Source organism: Lontra canadensis, unplaced genomic scaffold, assembly GCF_010015895.1.
Source record: "Lontra canadensis isolate GAN:19392208 unplaced genomic scaffold, GSC_riverotter_1.0 scaffold1, whole genome shotgun sequence".
NCBI classification, from domain to species: domain Eukaryota; kingdom Metazoa; phylum Chordata; class Mammalia; order Carnivora; family Mustelidae; genus Lontra; species Lontra canadensis.
Window position 1 is genome coordinate 106,261,489 of NW_022630995.1, and position 16,767 is coordinate 106,278,255.

Genomic DNA, 16,767 nt, shown 5'->3' on the forward strand with positions numbered 1-16,767 from the left:
AAAAGACACTTAAATAAAAAATCCAAGTGCACATAGCTGGTAGGGTTAAGGTCTGCCTGGGGTGCCTGGGTGGTCCAGTTGGTTAAGCGTCTGCCTTCAGCTCAGGTCATGCTCGTACTGGGCTCCTTGCTCAGCAGGGAGCCTGCTTCCCCCTCTGCCTGCTTGTGCTTTCTCTCTCTCTCTCTCTCTCTGACAAATAAATAAATAAAATCTTTAAAGATTAAAAAAAAAAAGAAGTTGGACATTAGTGCAGGCAATGAGAAAACAACTCTGAACACCCTATGTGGGATTGAGAGAGAAGAAATATAGAATCCAGGAAAAAGAGGGAGATTAAAATTTATATGTAGGGAAATATTTAACTTAATGAAATCAAGATATTAATTGAAGTTGGCATATTGCCAAAAAAGTCAGTGCGTGAACGCTGGCTTGGTGACCTTTCCTTTCTGATTTGAGTTGGCTGGAGAATAAACTGAGGAGATTGGCTTAAAAACCTCAGATCATGTGAGTGCAACGGGTTGTTACTGAAGCAAACAATCTGTGTAATGTATCAACTTTATGTACTCAAGCAGAAAACAGTATAAGGATTCACCAGTCTCCTGCCTTGAAGAGAAAACGGAACCATGAGCACAGTAGGAAAAGTAAGCAAAAAAACTTTTTTTTTTCCTTTCAGAAATATATTCTTATTATACAATACACAAAGAGATAGTATTAATGAATAATTTAAAATTCACATGAAAATTATAAATAATATGTACTTAGGGGCACCTGGGTGGCTCAGTTGGTTAAGCGACTGCCTTCCTTCAGCTCCGGTCGTGATCCTGGAGTGCTGGGATCGAATCCCGCATCCGGCTCCCTGCTCGGGAGTCTGCTTCTCCCGCTGACCTCTCTCCTCTCATGCTCTCTCTCTTTCTCAAATAAATTGATAAAATCATTAAAAACTTAAAAAAAAAAGAAATAATATGTACTGAAATACAACATTATGTGCTTCAATATGCTATTCTACTACACTACAATGAAAATAGGCTATTCCTCTGTTAAGAGTACTTTATAGACTGTGACAAAACTGGGACATATTTCTTATAAATTATTTTGAAGTATAACTTATAGTACACTTATAGTTGATGAGTTTCAGAACACTTTTTTTCCAAAAAATTTAGCTCTTTGTACACCTGAGTGTCCTGTCTGAATTCAATTTTAAATGCTATGCAATGGCAATTTAATGTTTCCTACAGCTTTTGCTGTAACTTGCGGAAGTCACACGAGAAAACTAAAAGTGCCTTCATGAAATCATGCAAAATACCTGTTTATGCATTGTCTCCCCATCTGTTCAATTAAAAGGAAAAATATTTTTTTAAATTGTCTTATTAATAATTGGCTTATGCAAAGCTTCATGTAAAAACCAGTGGAGGGTTTTTTTTTTTTTTTCTGTTGAATTGGGTGATCTCTAAATTTAATTTCTATTTCTTAAAAAAAAAAAAGGCAATTCCTAAATATCTTTATCAAGAATGAATAGCATCTGTACCTAATAGTCTTGACTTCCTATATTAACGTGCAGTAGATATGGCCAATCACTAATAATTCGCAAATCTAAAATTCTATGTTCTTAATCAAGAAGTTATCTTTATACTAAGAAACCATAATTTAAATGTGTTATTTTTTGTAATCATATTTTTAGGAACACAGGAAAGTTAAATCTGACAAAAGGTCTATGACAGGAATTTGGTTCAGAGAATTTTATCCTTTGAAGCTTCCTATGAAATCTCTTACAAAAGGCATATTGATTTCAAAGCATTAGAATCATCAAGGTTAAGCAAGCCAATATCAGCATGCAAATTATGAATTAAAAGGATCTTATTGGGACGCCTGGGTGGCTCAGTGGGTTAAAGCCTCTGCCTTCGGCTCGGGTTGTGATCCCAGGGTGCTGGGATCGAGCCCCACATCGGGCTCTCTGCTCTGTGGGGAGCCTGCTTCCTCCTCTCTCTCTGCCTACCTCTCTGCCTACTTGTGATCTCTGTCAAATAAATAAATAAAATAATTTAAAAATAAATAAATAAATAAATAAATAAATAAATAAAAGGGTCCGATTGTGGCATAATCCAGGAAATTTCCATAGAAATCCTATGGAATAATGTCTTTTCCGTTTTTTGTTTGTTTGTTTGTTTGTTTACAAAAAAATAGTAAGAGTGACACAGTTTGAATCACTTATTAGCACCGGAACACAGATAGCCGATTCCAAGTCTTCCATGGATTCGCGTCTATTTGTTTAGTGTGCTCAAGGGGGCAGAGAAACACGCAAGTGGTCATGCAACATAAACAATTCATGTTGTTTAACTGATCAATTGCAAAAGCCTGTGCAGCTGTTTCCAGCATAGGTGTTATGCTAGAAGTGGACCCCACCCACAGCATGCTATCTTGCTAAGAGAAATTAAACATTCAGAGGTTTCTACACACACTGTGATACAACACTCCTGTTGTATCAGTAAGATCTGCTGAAAATCACACAGGCCACCAGCTGTCAGTTTTCTCATTGCAACTCTCTTTATTTTCATTCATTACTAGTTACCCTTTACAATGGCATTAGGTTTCAAATGAAGAATAGTTAGGAAAAAGGAAAGTTAAATATGCCAAAACTCAGCTTAAAAGAAGGAGGTCAGAGAGCAAAAGTGTAAACCAAATGTATTAATGAAAACAATCCTCTCCCTTTGGATGCAACATCAATCACTTTTAGCTTTGCGCAACACCATTTAGGTTTATCCTTCCTGCATTCTATTGTCCTCAAATTCTAAGAGGCAGTAATATCTATTTTATAAGGTGGTTGTGAGAACTTAATAAATCAATACTGCAAAACACTTAGGATAGTGCCTGGCACATAGAAATAATTCAATAAACATTAGTCACTGCTATCACTACTGTTGCTGCTACTACTATTTAACCTTTGTTAATCTTTCACTACCATGGGGTAGCAAACAAGTAAAGTTGGATGATTCTTTTTTAAGTTGGATTCTCTGGACAGCCAGCTTTGTGACTTTTGGGAAAATTATTCAATTAATTACTGAGTCAATTGAGCTCAATCTTTTTAGTTGTAAAATAGACCAAAAATTCAATAATACTGCCGTGGTAGCATTATTGTGAGGTTTACAGATCAAGCGTGTAATTCACCCAGAACAGAACCCTATAATTAGGACCCATCTATCATTAGTGTGTTATTTCCAAGAGCTTTCACATTTTTTGTGGCATTGACTATGGTCAATGCAAAAGCCTTGCAAAGTGGAAGGATTTGACATATAAATAATGAAAATGAATTGTCAGAAGGATAAATTTCTATTGAAGATTTTTTTTTATCATATTTGCAATTACATCAATTCTTTCTGGGAAAAACTCCCTTACCTGTATAAGCTTTGCAACAATGAAGACAAGTTTTTTGTTGTTGTTGTTTCTTTTTGTTTTGTTTGTTTGTTTGTTTTTTTAAGAGAAGGAACACAAGCAAGTGGAGTGGGAAGAGGGAGAAGCAGGCCTCCCACTGAGCGGGGAACCCGATGCGGGACTCCATTTCAGGACCCTGGGATCTCAGGACCCTGGGATCATGATCTGAGCCAAAGGCAGACACTCAACGACTGAGCCACCCAGGAGCCCCAAGACAAGTTTTATATTACATTCCCAAGCACTAAAAACAGTTTTCACCTTTTTATTTTTAAGAACTTCCATGAGTCGCCTGTGCAAGCTAGAAATTCAAGCACACCATTCTCCCATTTTTAAATATATATGTGCAAATGTGGGTGGGTGTGAGTGGGTGTGTACAGCTATAACCTCGGCAATTTTTGTTGCAAATCTAATATGGAAGGAATTTCTACACATACATTTGATGAAAAAGACAGGACTATCAAAGCTAACTGTCAAATGAGTGATGCAAACAAGTAGCACACACAAACAGTAGGGAAAACAAAGTCAAAAGAAGAGAACAGCCAAATAGAGAAAAAGAAGGCATTGTGGGCAGGGAGGCAAATGTGCAAATGAAATCATAAAGTTAGATCGTTTGGGTTTCAGCAGAGAATTGAGCAAGAAGGCAATAGATTTCATGTGAATAGCACTACACCTGTCAGCGAAATTATCTCGATTCAGAACTTCATGCACTAGTCAACAGTTGTGGATAAACAACCAATTTAAGGACCACATTAAGAAATATGAGGAAGAAACATCCCTTGGAGAAGAAAAACCAACATACAGAGGCCTAAAAGAATATATTCCCTTTTATCGCAATATCTCATTAGAGTTAATTCTGTTTCTCTTTCCTTATGTTATTGCTTTGCCTGTTGTTTAAAAAAGTATTTTTATTCTCTTTGTAAATCAGAGATCTTTCATTTCTATGGAACCCTTGTTAGTTTCTAGACATGGGATAGATGTTGCACATAACAAAATGAAAGTCACTCTCCTTGACTTTAAGAGTGGGGAAAAACTGGTATCATCGTTCTGTTCAATTTCCAGGTAATCAAATGCAAAGCAGCTGTGCTATGGGAGATAAAGAAACCCTTTTCCATAGAGGAGGTCGAGGTCGCACCACCTAAGGCCCATGAAGTTCGTATTAAGGTGAAACATTTTTCCATTTCTATTTAGTTTTAGGTTTAAAAATTTCAGAAAATGGTAAAATTGGAAATAAGCAAAAATCCATTAAAAGGCACTTTTTATATGGTGATCCAAGCAGTGGAATTACATTTATTGTCAAGGAAAGATGTACATACAAATCATCAAATTTTTAAGAAGGAACCAAGGAGTATATACAGTATAATCCTAATAAAATAAAAAAAGAACTTACGCGTTTGTACAGGAAAAAAGCACAAAGGGATATACATCAAGATTTTGAAATCAATTAGCATCAGATGGTAGAACTTAAGTGACAATTTTCTTAGTGTTAACCTGAAATTTCTACTTCTATAAAAAAGGATATATTCTTGTATATTAAATAAGACTTAAATATTTCAGAAACAACTATTTTATGGACTATTCCAAATTGTTTGATGAGGAAAAGGAAAGGGTCCTAATCTTTTCTAAATCTAAATATCCTCCTTTTATTGTGTAGATGGTGGCCTCAGGAATCTGTCGTTCTGATGATCACGTGGCTAGTGGAGCGCTTGTCACACCTCTCCCTATAATCTTGGGCCATGAGGCAGCTGGCATTGTGGAAAGCATTGGAGAAGGAGTGACTACAGTAAAACCAGGTACAAAATTCTCACTTAAGGAATGTGTCTCAGTTCAGGACCCCAAGATCATCCAGCCAGGAAAAACCTTACAGAAGGTCATGGCAGAGCTGGGACTAGAACATAGGTCTCCTCCTTTCTTTCCTCCCTGTCTGACTCAGACATGTGTGCATTCATGCACTCATAAGTTCTCTCATTTAGCAAGTGCCTTTTGAGTACCTACTAGATGTCAGACACCAGGTTAGATCCCAGGGACACATCAGGATTGAAAAAGATGCAGTGCCTGCCAAAGTTAGAGTTCATAAACAAATAATTTCCATTTTACTGTTGCTGAGTATTGTCTTCTGTCAGGTCCAAAAAGAATGACAAATGAGACAAAATAAGAAAAATTAAGACTATGGCCTGATCCTCCAAATCAGTGTATGGAAACTGTTCCATGCTGATTTCACAGGATGGGGGCCATGAGTCTACAATTAAATCAACATGATCTCCTCTTAGATGGGAAGAGGAGCCCATTCACTGATTTCCTCTTCCAGTATGGCCTCCCATCTTGAACATGAAATGAATGAGACAGTCTAGATGGAAGGGAAGGAAGTATACCCAGCAGAAAACATCCTGCCATAAACAATATCTGTTTTAGTACCTTTAAAGTGGTTATATGATTGGTGACAAAGTACTACTTTATCTTTAATGTTTATTTTATCCTATAGGATATCCTATCCTAATAGTTTAACAATTTACGGGTGAATACATAGAAAATTTCCATGCCATCATCTCCATCTAAAATTTATGTATTAAATATTATGACCTAACCACTTTTCTGGGTCTTGTGGATAGGTTGCTTAGGTGATTAAAAATAAAATTTCTAATTCTAAAAAATCACTTTAACAGTAAATGTGCCCTCCCCCTTACCAAATACTTAATTGACCTATCAACAGAAAATAATAAAATAAATCATCTGGTTTGAATTTCAGCTCTTAATCTTTCCTTTAGTTAGAAATAAATTAATAATAAATAATACACTTACTTTTTACCCCTGTTCCTTCTACCAAAGCAGAAAAAATAATTTACCAATTCGGTTGCCAGATACAAACATTTGAAAGTCAGTTTTTTTCCTCAAAGAGCATGCCTAACTCATTGTTGAGGTCTACAGAGGGATTTGGTGAATTCTTTTTGTTCCATTTTTGTTAGTTTTCCTTTAAAAAAACAAAACAAAACCCTAAATGCATAGTCACTCTGAAAAGCCAAGAAATGGTTGCTAAAATATGCATTTTTACTTCATCCCAAACTATTAAAACTACTGAGGTCTACCAGGCATCTAATGGAATCATGGCAGCCTGCTTACAGCTGAAAATTGTATTTACAGTTACAGTGAGAATATTTAAGGTTTAATTATCAAGGGTTTATGAGATGGTATGTATAAAATCCCCAAGAGAAAAGGCATCCAATGAAAGAGAACTATTAACACAGGAGAAGTAGTCCTTTAAATCCACATTGTTTCCTATATTCGCATTTCCTCTTTGGGAATCTTCAGGCACATACAAACCCAGGCCATTAAGGGTGCTGGCAGGGAGGGACCAATGACATGGTGGTGACTGAACTCTATTTCTTGGAGATTTTCCAAAGACGCACACGTTAGCTTCCAGTTCTTACTCCCTTAATTCCTGAGTAGAAATTTAAGAAGAATGTGTTTTGTACCTTCCAGGTGACAAAGTCATTCCACTCTTCATGCCCCAGTGTGGAAAATGCGATGTTTGTAAACACCCGCAAGGCAACTTCTGCTTGAAAAATGAGTAAGTTTCTGATACTCTCCTTACATAGCCAATGGATTTGTGCATTGGTTATGTCCCTGTCTCATGCCCTCTGTGTCTATGTGTTGTACTGGCCAGTCTGAGCAAGCCTCGGGGGTTCATGCAGGATGGAACTACCAGGTTCATCTGCAGAGGAAAGCCCATCCACCATTTCATCAGCACCAGCACCTTCTCCCAGTACACAGTGGTGGATGAGACTGCAGTGGCCAAGGTCGATGCAGCCTCACCATTGGAGAAAGTCTGTCTCATTGGCTGTGGATTTTCTACTGGATATGGGTCTGCAGTCAACATTGCCAAGGTAGGAATGACAATGAGTGATAAAATTGGTTATACTCAGACTATTAGGAACTAAAAGGAGAGCCATTTCTCACAGTAATCAGAGATCACTCTTCATAGATTTGCTGGTAGCTTTCTGCCTTGTTACCACAATAACATTGATATACTCTACAAAATTTAGGTTATCAGTTATGAGCACAAAAATGGCCTCGGAAGGAATTGAGGAGCGTTTCCTAGAGAATTCATCTGTTTACCACAGACGAAAAAGCTATTGATGCTTAGTTAGGCAAAAGTAAAGTTGTAATTTTCACAATTATTATTACAATTATTCTTCTCTACTTGTTCTTTATGTGATCACTAAATTTTAGAGCTGGGAGCTCATTTAGTAATTTACTGTATTGCTAGCACCAACATGCATCAGGTAGAGTAGGTTCTGCAATCTTCTGAGGCAGCAGATGTCAATGAGATGAAGGGGTTGCCTCTGAGGAACATCTAGCCCATGGATCCTCTACTCCCAGAATTAAGACCAGCAGTAGATTCCAAAGCCTTATCTGGAACACCTCCAATCCAAGAGTCAGCAACCCACCCGCTCTGTGGATCCCTGAAAGGGAAGTAATGAAGCTTCAATAATGCATTTGGCATTTAGTCCAGTCATTACGGGATTTCACTGCTGCATCTCGTCTGCTGCCAAGAACACACACACACACACACACACACACACACACACACAGATTTTAAAGGTGGCAGATTTTAAAGAGCAATTCTTTAAAGGCCCCTCTTCTCAAAAGGTTGGAAATCTCTCAGTATCCCTTCATTTTATGAAATGGAGGCTCAGAGACCTAAAGCCATTTGCCGAAAATCTCACAGCTGGTTAGTGTGAGAGCAGCCACTAGCCTTTCTCTCAAAACTGCTGAATCTTAGGGGCACCTGGGTGGCTCAGTGGGTTAAGCCTCTGCCTTCGGCTCAAGTCATGATCTCAGGGTTCTGGGATCGAGCCCCACATCAGGCTCTCTCCTCAGCAGGGAGCCTGCTTCCCCCTCTCTGTCTCTGCCTGCCTCCCTGCCAACTTGTGTTCTCTCTCTCTGTTAAAGAAATAAAATCTTTTTAAAAATTGCTGAATCTTAAGTCATGATACATAAATACCTTCACCTTTAAATTAGAATCACGAGTCTCAATTTTTTCTAAGTAAGGTAAAAAGTGGTGTTGTTTCCCACAGAATGATTACTTGGGACAGGAGAAATATAGTCAGCCACCCGGAAGGCTGACCATAGCAGTTTAGATTTACTAACAGACCAATTTAAATCATTGAGCGCACTTGTTTTCCAAATTTCTGTGGCTCTAGCACTAGGTGTCTTGTGCGATTACATCATCTGTTTGAGCAGAGCAGAAGCAAGGGCACCCGTAATAATTAATCTCAGCCATTAATAAAATACAGACCAACTTTTCAGTGCACTATTGTTTTTAGTACATTCTTAAAAGCAGGAATAACAACCCACAAGATCACAGCAGTCTCAAGCTGTATTATCTTAGTTATCTGTTAAATTTCCCCTGTTCTCAGGCTTTCCTCTAAACTAAGGATAACTTTTCTACGTTTCACAGCTCATTTCTGCTCTCGTGATACTGGTCATGATACTGAAAGCTAATGAACCAAGGAATTAATTATTGAGGATCTGTTTGGATTATTTTTCAGTATTGCAGAATAATCTTTCCACTTATTATTTCATTTCCCCAAACTTGCATTTCTATGCGTGATATAATAAAGCTGGGCGTTGATGGATTTGAGCTATTAGATTCTCTTCAAGATGGGAGTCACTGGCATTTAGAGCTTAAAGATCATGCAATGCACTGCTCCAAACCTGGGCTTCCCATTGGAGTCACCTGGGAACTGGGTCTGACCAGCAGAGACTCTGATGAAATTGATTATGAGCCATGATCTGGGCACGGAGATGTTTTAAAGCTCCCCAGGTGAGTCTTACGTCCAGCAGAGTCTAAAAACCACTCATCTAGTTCAACCCTCTTAATTTCAACACAAAGCAACTAAAGCCTAATGAGATTTGACAGCTGGTTGGACCTAAGAGTTTGAAGAGCTTCTCATAACAGACAAGGCATGGCACTTTCTTCAGCTTAGATAATTTCTAGTAATCATTATTTAATCCATTCTTGCATTTTCTGTAAATACAGGTCACCCAGGGCTCCACCTGTGTGGTGTTTGGCCTTGGAGGAGTCGGCCTGTCTGTGATCATAGGCTGCAAAGTAGCAGGAGCAGCCAGGATCATTGGGGTGGACATCAACAAAGACAAATTTGCAAAGGCCAAAGAAGTGGGTGCCACTGAGTGCATCAGCCCTCAGGACTACAAGGAACCCATCCAGGACGTGCTGAAGGAAATGAGTGGTGGCAGTGTGGATTTTTCATTTGAAGTCATCGGGCGGCTTGACACCATGGTATGTAACAGGAAATGCCCTGAGATATCGGTCTCTACATTCCAGGGTGTACTTTTAGGCAGCATAATATAAATATTATATATAAATAATATGTTTAAAACTATGAATGGTGGTTTTCTATCCCCTGTTGGTTACCTGGGATATTCAATTTATTACTATGAGAAATCTTTAATTCCATCAGCTAAGCAAATCTGTCTCAGTAGTTCCCCTTTAGAGAAGGAAGGGGGCCTTTTTTTTTTTTAATTAAGCCATTACAAATTTACTTTGTTAATTTTTAGTAAAAAATTTCAAGTTCAAGTAAATATAGATAATATAAATTCTATTTTCAGACTGCTAAGTTTGACTTTTCCCCACATTCTTAACAAAAATGGTTTAACAATTTTTTATGTTTTAATAAGTTTTGATTTCTTTTCATATATCATACTTTGGCCAGAAGAGATAATGTTCAATTTTAGACCAGTATCATTTTATTAATAGAAAATATTGCATTTTACCATTTACCACACTGCCCCATTTTGCCACAGCAGACAGCACAGTGCCTGGCACAGAGTTAGCACCCAATATCTATGTGTTGGGCTAAATGCTTTAGAAAGTCAAAATATTTTTTCCACCAAAAAAATTTAAGAGATACATATCGCATAGCATTGTTTATAAATTACATGAGATAACACATGTAAAATACCTAGCACAGTGTTACCTGTCAGATGAAAAGCTCCATAAACAGTAGCTAGTATTATTGACATGCAATACTGGTTTTTTTTTTTTAAGATTTTATTTATTTATTTGACAGAGAGAGAGCACAAGCAGGGGGAGCAGAGTGAGAAGCAGACTCCCTGCTGAGCAGGGAGCCTGATGTGGGACTCGATCTCAGTACCTGGGATCATGACCTGAGCCAAAGGCAGATGCATAACCATCTGAGCCACCCAGGTGCCCTGCAATACTGTTTCTGATCTTGCAGTGTTTCCATCACCGTTGGAATATACAAAACGCTACTTTCAAATAATTATAAATATCATCAATTGCAATGAGGAACACATCTCCAGTTATAGTCCACCTAACCAGAATTCTCTAGCATCCTACTGAAACAGTCTCCAGAAGCCAACAAATCCACCTTTTGAGGTTCTTCAGTAAATCCCAGGAGTGCTGTAATAGGGAGCACTGCCCTAAGAGTTAAGCTCTTTGTAGCCTTGACTTGGGACAATATGCCAACTTCAGAGGACAGAAGTTCCAAAGGAATCCAACTTTATTCAGAGTGGTAGCATTTCTTCTTATGCCTTTTTTCTGTTGTTTTCTCTCTCTTTTCTTCTGTGAAATTGGATTGTTACTTCATGTGAAGATACCAAATACCCAACAGCCACATCTTCTGAGGTTACCTGGTTTCATATACATCATATTCCGAAATCGAAGGATGAATCCTTATGTATTGCTGGGGCAGGGAGGTCCTCAACAATTCTCTTACAATGGAACATGTTTAAAAACTTGACTGGAGGAGCTAGTCTTTCTTGTGAAGTTCCAGGAGACCATCAAGTGGATAAGAGACCAATTTGGATGATGTAATTGACCTTATCTTGTTTGCCATCAAAACACGTAGTTCAAAGTACTGCATTCAAAATATTGACTTGATAAATAAATGAAAAATGACTTAATGAATTCATAGACTGCCTGAGAGCCATGTGATGACAAAACAATAATTTTACTTGAGGACTCAGACTTTATATAGATATGTTTGTAATGATGTTTGCCCTCAGTATTTTATAAGGAAGAATTATGCATACACAAATTATTCATCCACTGGTCTCACTAAAAAAAAAGATTTTCTGGACATTTCCTAAAATAATCACAGCACGATTCTAGGCACAATGGGGAATAAAGAAACAAAAGACATTATCTCTTCCCCGAACACACTCACAATCTAACTAAATCAGTATTGCATGATACCATGCATCATGAGTGGGAACTATCAGAAAATTCACTTTAATGATGCTAAATACTAATTTTATTCCAGGTGGCTGCCTTGTCCTGCTGTCAAGAGTCCTATGGTGTAAGCGTCATTGTAGGAGTACCTCCTAATTCACAAAATCTCTCTATGAACCCCATGTTGCTATTGACCGGACGTACCTGGAAAGGAGCAATTTTTGGTGGTATGTAGTTAGGCTTGATGGCTGAATTCTTATTAACCTCAGGAGTTCTTCCCTTTTACAAGTGACAAAACCGGGTTTTAAAAAGCAACATGGTTAAAAATAAATTAAAATTCCTTTATAAGCTATAGGCTCTAAATCAACTAGAGTTATGGATCTGATGCACACAGAAGGTTCAAAGACACAATTTTTGGTGTTCCCATAAGTTAACTAGAATCTTCCAGTACCCTTCTTTTATACCCATGATGGCACAAGGACTGAAATACCTCACAGGACCCAGGAAATCCATAGCAGTCATTCATGTGTGCTCTCATCACCTAAAATTAGGCTAAATTTTCTCCTTGATTTTGGGAATAAGCACCTATGGTATAATTTCACTATGGAGAGCTAATAATTAAGAACCCCAGTTTATCCAGGTGGATTAAAAAAAAATAACATGGCAAAACGATATTGAAATACTATCTCTTATTAGCCTCAGTAATAGTAGTCTGTGGGACATAGACATATTGTGGGACATATAGCACTTTCTATAAACTTTCCTCTTAATTCTGCTTGGAAAGTCTCCTCTCCATTTCTCCTCTTACCATAGCTGAAACTTACGATGATGTTTTCTTTTCAGGCTTTAAGAGTAAAGATTCTGTCCCCAAACTTGTGGCTGATTTTATGGCTAAGAAGTTTCCACTGGATCCATTAATAACCCATGTTTTACCTTTTGAAAAAATAAATGAAGGATTTGACCTGCTTCGCTCTGGGAAGAGGTAGATACTAAGTTTCTTTTTATGGTGGGTATGGGTCAATAGAGAAAAAAGGTGAAAGAATGAAAAAATACTGGAGTCCCTTGTTTCTCCATTCATAGTTCAGTCTTTGGATATAAACAACAATTAAGATTGTATTGTGAGAAACTAAAACAATTGCTTTCTTACTTCCTTTTCTACTGAAACCAAATTATTTTGGTTACAGTGACTCTGAATAATCAGAGCCACTCAGCTTTACTTACTAAAGAAGAGTCACCCTTGCAAGGAAAAGAATCAGCCACACAGTCTTAACTATAACTTGAAGTCACTGCTGCCTCTGCCTGGCCACCTAAAAAGGTTGACCTTTAATGGCTACAAATAAATTTAAATTAGATTAAGGGCCTATTTCATTATGGAAGCAGGTAGAACTACCTTGATATTTTTTTCTAAACAGATATCACTAATTTTTTCATTGAAAGACACCACTTTTTTTTTTCAGTTTACAAAGAACTTTTCACAACTAAAAATTATAGGCATACCTTAGAGGTATGGTGGGCTTGTCTCCAGACCACTGCAATAAAGCACATATGCAGTAAAGTGAGTCAAAGAAGTTTTTGCTTTTCCAGTGCTTATAAAAGTTACTTTTACACTGTACTGTAGTCTAGTAAGTGCGCAATAGCAGTATGTCTGCAAACAGTGGACATACCTTAGTTAAAAGATATTGTGTTGCTAAAAAATGCTAATCATCATCTGACCTTTCAGTGAGTTGTAATCTTTTTGCTGGTGGAGGGTCGTACCTCAGTGTCATTGGCTGCTGACTGATCGGGGTGGGGATTACTGAAGTTTGCGGCGACTGTGGCAATTTCTTAAAATAAGACTGCAATAAAGTTTGATTCTTCCTTTCACTAGAACACTTAGAGACCACTGCAGTGTCATTAATTGGCCTAATTCAATATTGTTGTGTCTTGGGTGATAGTCCCAGGAAATAGAGGGAGATGGGAACGGCCAGTAGCAGTCAGAATATACACAATACTCATGGATTAAGTTCATCATCTTCTATGGGTGTAATCATGATAGCCCCAAAACAATTACAAAATACATAACAATTACCTAATAACATCGAAGATCACTGATCACAGGTTCCCAGAACAAATATAACAACAATGAGAAAGTTTGACATATTGTAAGAATTACCCCAATGTGACAAAGAGACAGGAAGTGAGCAAACGCTGTTGGAAAAAGTAGTAATGGGAGACTTGCTCAACACAGTCGCCACAAACCTTCAATTCATAAAGAACGCAGCATCTGCAAGGAGGAAGAGTGAGGGATGCCTGTGTTGTAAAGGGGAATGCTCTTTTAAAGGCTGAAGTCTTACATTTTCTTCCAAGATTGGGAAAAAGCCGATTTCCATTTCCTACCTCTAACATTTAACTATAATAACCACCTAAGAAGAATTCTGTCGTCTGCATTTATACATGAGGTATAACTTGAACTAAGCAGTTATAGCTAACTCCCACCTTCTAGTTGCATTGCCCATAACTTTTTCTGCTATCACACACTTCTCATGAGTTTTTCAACTTTAAATAAATTTCTTCAGCACCCACACACATAACATACTGGGTAGTCTGACAAGTCTTATTGAGAAAGGAGAGCACCAGATTTCATCCTTTCTGGAAAGTAATTTGGTTAATTTGTATCAGAAACCTTTAAAAAAAAAACTTAGATCCTTAGTCCCAGCAATTCCATTTCTGGGAAACTATTCTACAGAAATAATCAGAGATACAAACATACATCTATTTAAGCACACTCATCTATTATCTATATTATCAAAACTTGGAAACATACTAAAGTCCAACATTAAGGGGATGGTTAAATAAATTCCAACAATGTACTAGAAATCAATGAAGCCATTAAAAAGAAGTTATTTCATGAAATTTGGAAATTCTCATATTGTAATTTTAAGTTACAGAATTGAGAATACAAACATATACAGGATGACCCCAAGTTTTCAATATGAGCAGTAAAAAATTGACATACTCTAAAAAAAAGTTGATCAAAATTCAAGAAAATATTAGCACTGATTATCTGTGGGTATGAGATTACTAGTAATTTTATTTTCTTCCTCACACTATCTTTGTTTCTAAAATTACATATATTTCCCTTATTAAATATAAGAATATATATATGTATGTATTTAAGGCACAAAGACCATCTTGTTCTAAAAATATATATCCATCAGAAGATAGATTTTAGGAAGGACATTAGTTCCAGTGTAAGTATTACATTTCTAATCTCCACAAGAATGAAGTTTCTGAATACAAATCAACTTTATTATCTATTTTTAAGAATCCTTCAACATTTCTTTATCAAAGCTCTATGAAACCTTCAAGGTGGTCTTTATTACATTATGGTTCCTTTAGACAAGTTATCTATCATTTTGTAATTTCTGCAACTTTATATTTAGGTTTAAATTCTCACACCCCACATAGATATGTGACCTAGAACAAGTTATAAACCTCTCTCTCTCAGTGTTTTTAATCTCTAAAAAGGAAACATTATGGCCTGCCTCCTAGCATGGTTGCTTCAGCTGAAGTTTAAGTGATAAAATATATGAAGAGCATTTACAGAATATGTGACAAACAGCAAGAACTTACTACACGCCATTATCCATTGTTGTTTTGCATTATTATGCCAGATATCCATGCTCTCCAAAGTGATTTTTGGAGGATGTTCATATACAATGAAGCCTAAATGACAGTCCTACTCAGGATGTTATGATTGAGCTTAAGGCAGGAGAACACACAAGAGAGGACCAGCAAAAGAAGACCCACTGTACTACTTGACTTGACGTGAATGCACAGGGCTGTGAACAAAGTAGAGGGAACCACAAAGAGCCTCTCACTGCGACAAGGCTGAATGTTCCTTGAACTCTCACATGGAAGAGGGTGGGTTATCTGAACAGTAAAACAACTAATATGTCTTTTATTTCCTGTTGCAGCATCCGCACCATCCTAACATTCTGAGACCATATGGATGGCTTCATTGCAGCAGGCTTTTGGCTCGTGAACCTTCTGGAATGAGCAGCCAAACAACATCACCAATTCTGTTCTTCAGAGATGCAGTCAACAAATCATGCATGAGAGCTATCCAAAAGAAACAAAAATTCATGTGAAATACTTTTTCAAGCCAATGTTTAAAATTCAAGTGAGAGCTAGATGAATCATTAGCTGCATAGTTGAATCCAGTAAACTTTCCTTCTTAATCATTCTACTCATGTTGAATTATGGCATCTTTCCATTGAGGAAAGATAGGTATTTCTTTGACTTCTTGAATTTCTTGTACCTGTGCCGCCTTTAGTCCCTGAAACCTAGGGGAGGAGGTCTTCATTATACTTTATATGGTACATAATAACCTCCAACATACATATGATGAGCTACTGTGCTTGAACTCTTCTATTTCTATTTCCACTGTCTATATTTTCCTTTTTATGAAATGTACCAAAGTCCTAAGGGAAACGCTATTGTCTGGGAAAGGATACACTTAGATTTAACAGTAGGGAAGGTCTAGAACCTCTATATGCAGGGAATTTCTTTTTTTTTTTTTTTAAACTGAAGTGTAGGGGCACCTGGGTGGCTCTGTGGGTTAAAGCCTCTGCCTTCGGCTCAGGTCATGATCCCAGGGTCCTGGGATCAAGCCCCATGTTGGGCTCTCTGCTCTACGGGGAGCCTGCTTCCACCTCTCTCTCTCTGCCTGCCTCTCTGCCTACTTGTTATCCCTGTCAAATAAATAAATAAAATCTTTAAAATAAATAAATAAACAAATAAATAAATTGAAGTGTGGCTGACATACAATCTTATATTAGTTTCAGATGTACGATGTAGTGCTTCAACATTTATGTACATTATGAAGCAATCACCACAATAAATTTAGCTACCATCAGGCACCATACAAAGTTGTTACCAATTATTAGCTATATTCTAAAAACGAGGAATTTTTTAGGGAAATGTCACATATTGTTATATGACAGAGGGAAGTACACTTACTGCTTTTCATACTGTTCACAGTGAATATGCCATTATTCTTTAAAACAGAAGCAGTTTCATGCTACATGTGATAAATATGAGGTTCAAATATTAAATGTGAAAACTGAACTATTCCTGGAAACATATTCAAA

The 16,767-nt window shown here is 37.3% G+C and overlaps 1 protein-coding gene across 1 annotated transcript; it reads left to right on the forward strand.

Moving 5' to 3' along the window:
- Nucleotides 1-518: 518 nt before the first annotated feature.
- Nucleotides 519-15,907, forward strand: LOC116869735 (alcohol dehydrogenase E chain). Its single transcript, XM_032861146.1, has 9 exons — nucleotides 519-638; nucleotides 4,483-4,584; nucleotides 5,075-5,213; nucleotides 6,898-6,985; nucleotides 7,082-7,301; nucleotides 9,461-9,721; nucleotides 11,727-11,862; nucleotides 12,479-12,617; nucleotides 15,592-15,907. The coding sequence occupies exons 1-9, from the start codon at nucleotides 621-623 to the stop codon at nucleotides 15,614-15,616; spliced, it is 1,128 nt and encodes a 375-aa protein (XP_032717037.1). The 5' UTR covers nucleotides 519-620; the 3' UTR covers nucleotides 15,617-15,907.
- Nucleotides 15,908-16,767: the final 860 nt, after the last annotated feature.

Excerpts from the sequence above, each read along its gene's own strand:
- LOC116869735 (XM_032861146.1), top strand. Across the intron at positions 6,986-7,081 it reads AACTTCTGCTTGAAAAATGA|TCTGAGCAAGCCTCGGGGGT; the intron begins GTAAGTTTCTGA and ends TGTACTGGCCAG. Across the intron at positions 9,722-11,726 it reads TCGGGCGGCTTGACACCATG|GTGGCTGCCTTGTCCTGCTG; the intron begins GTATGTAACAGG and ends ATTTTATTCCAG.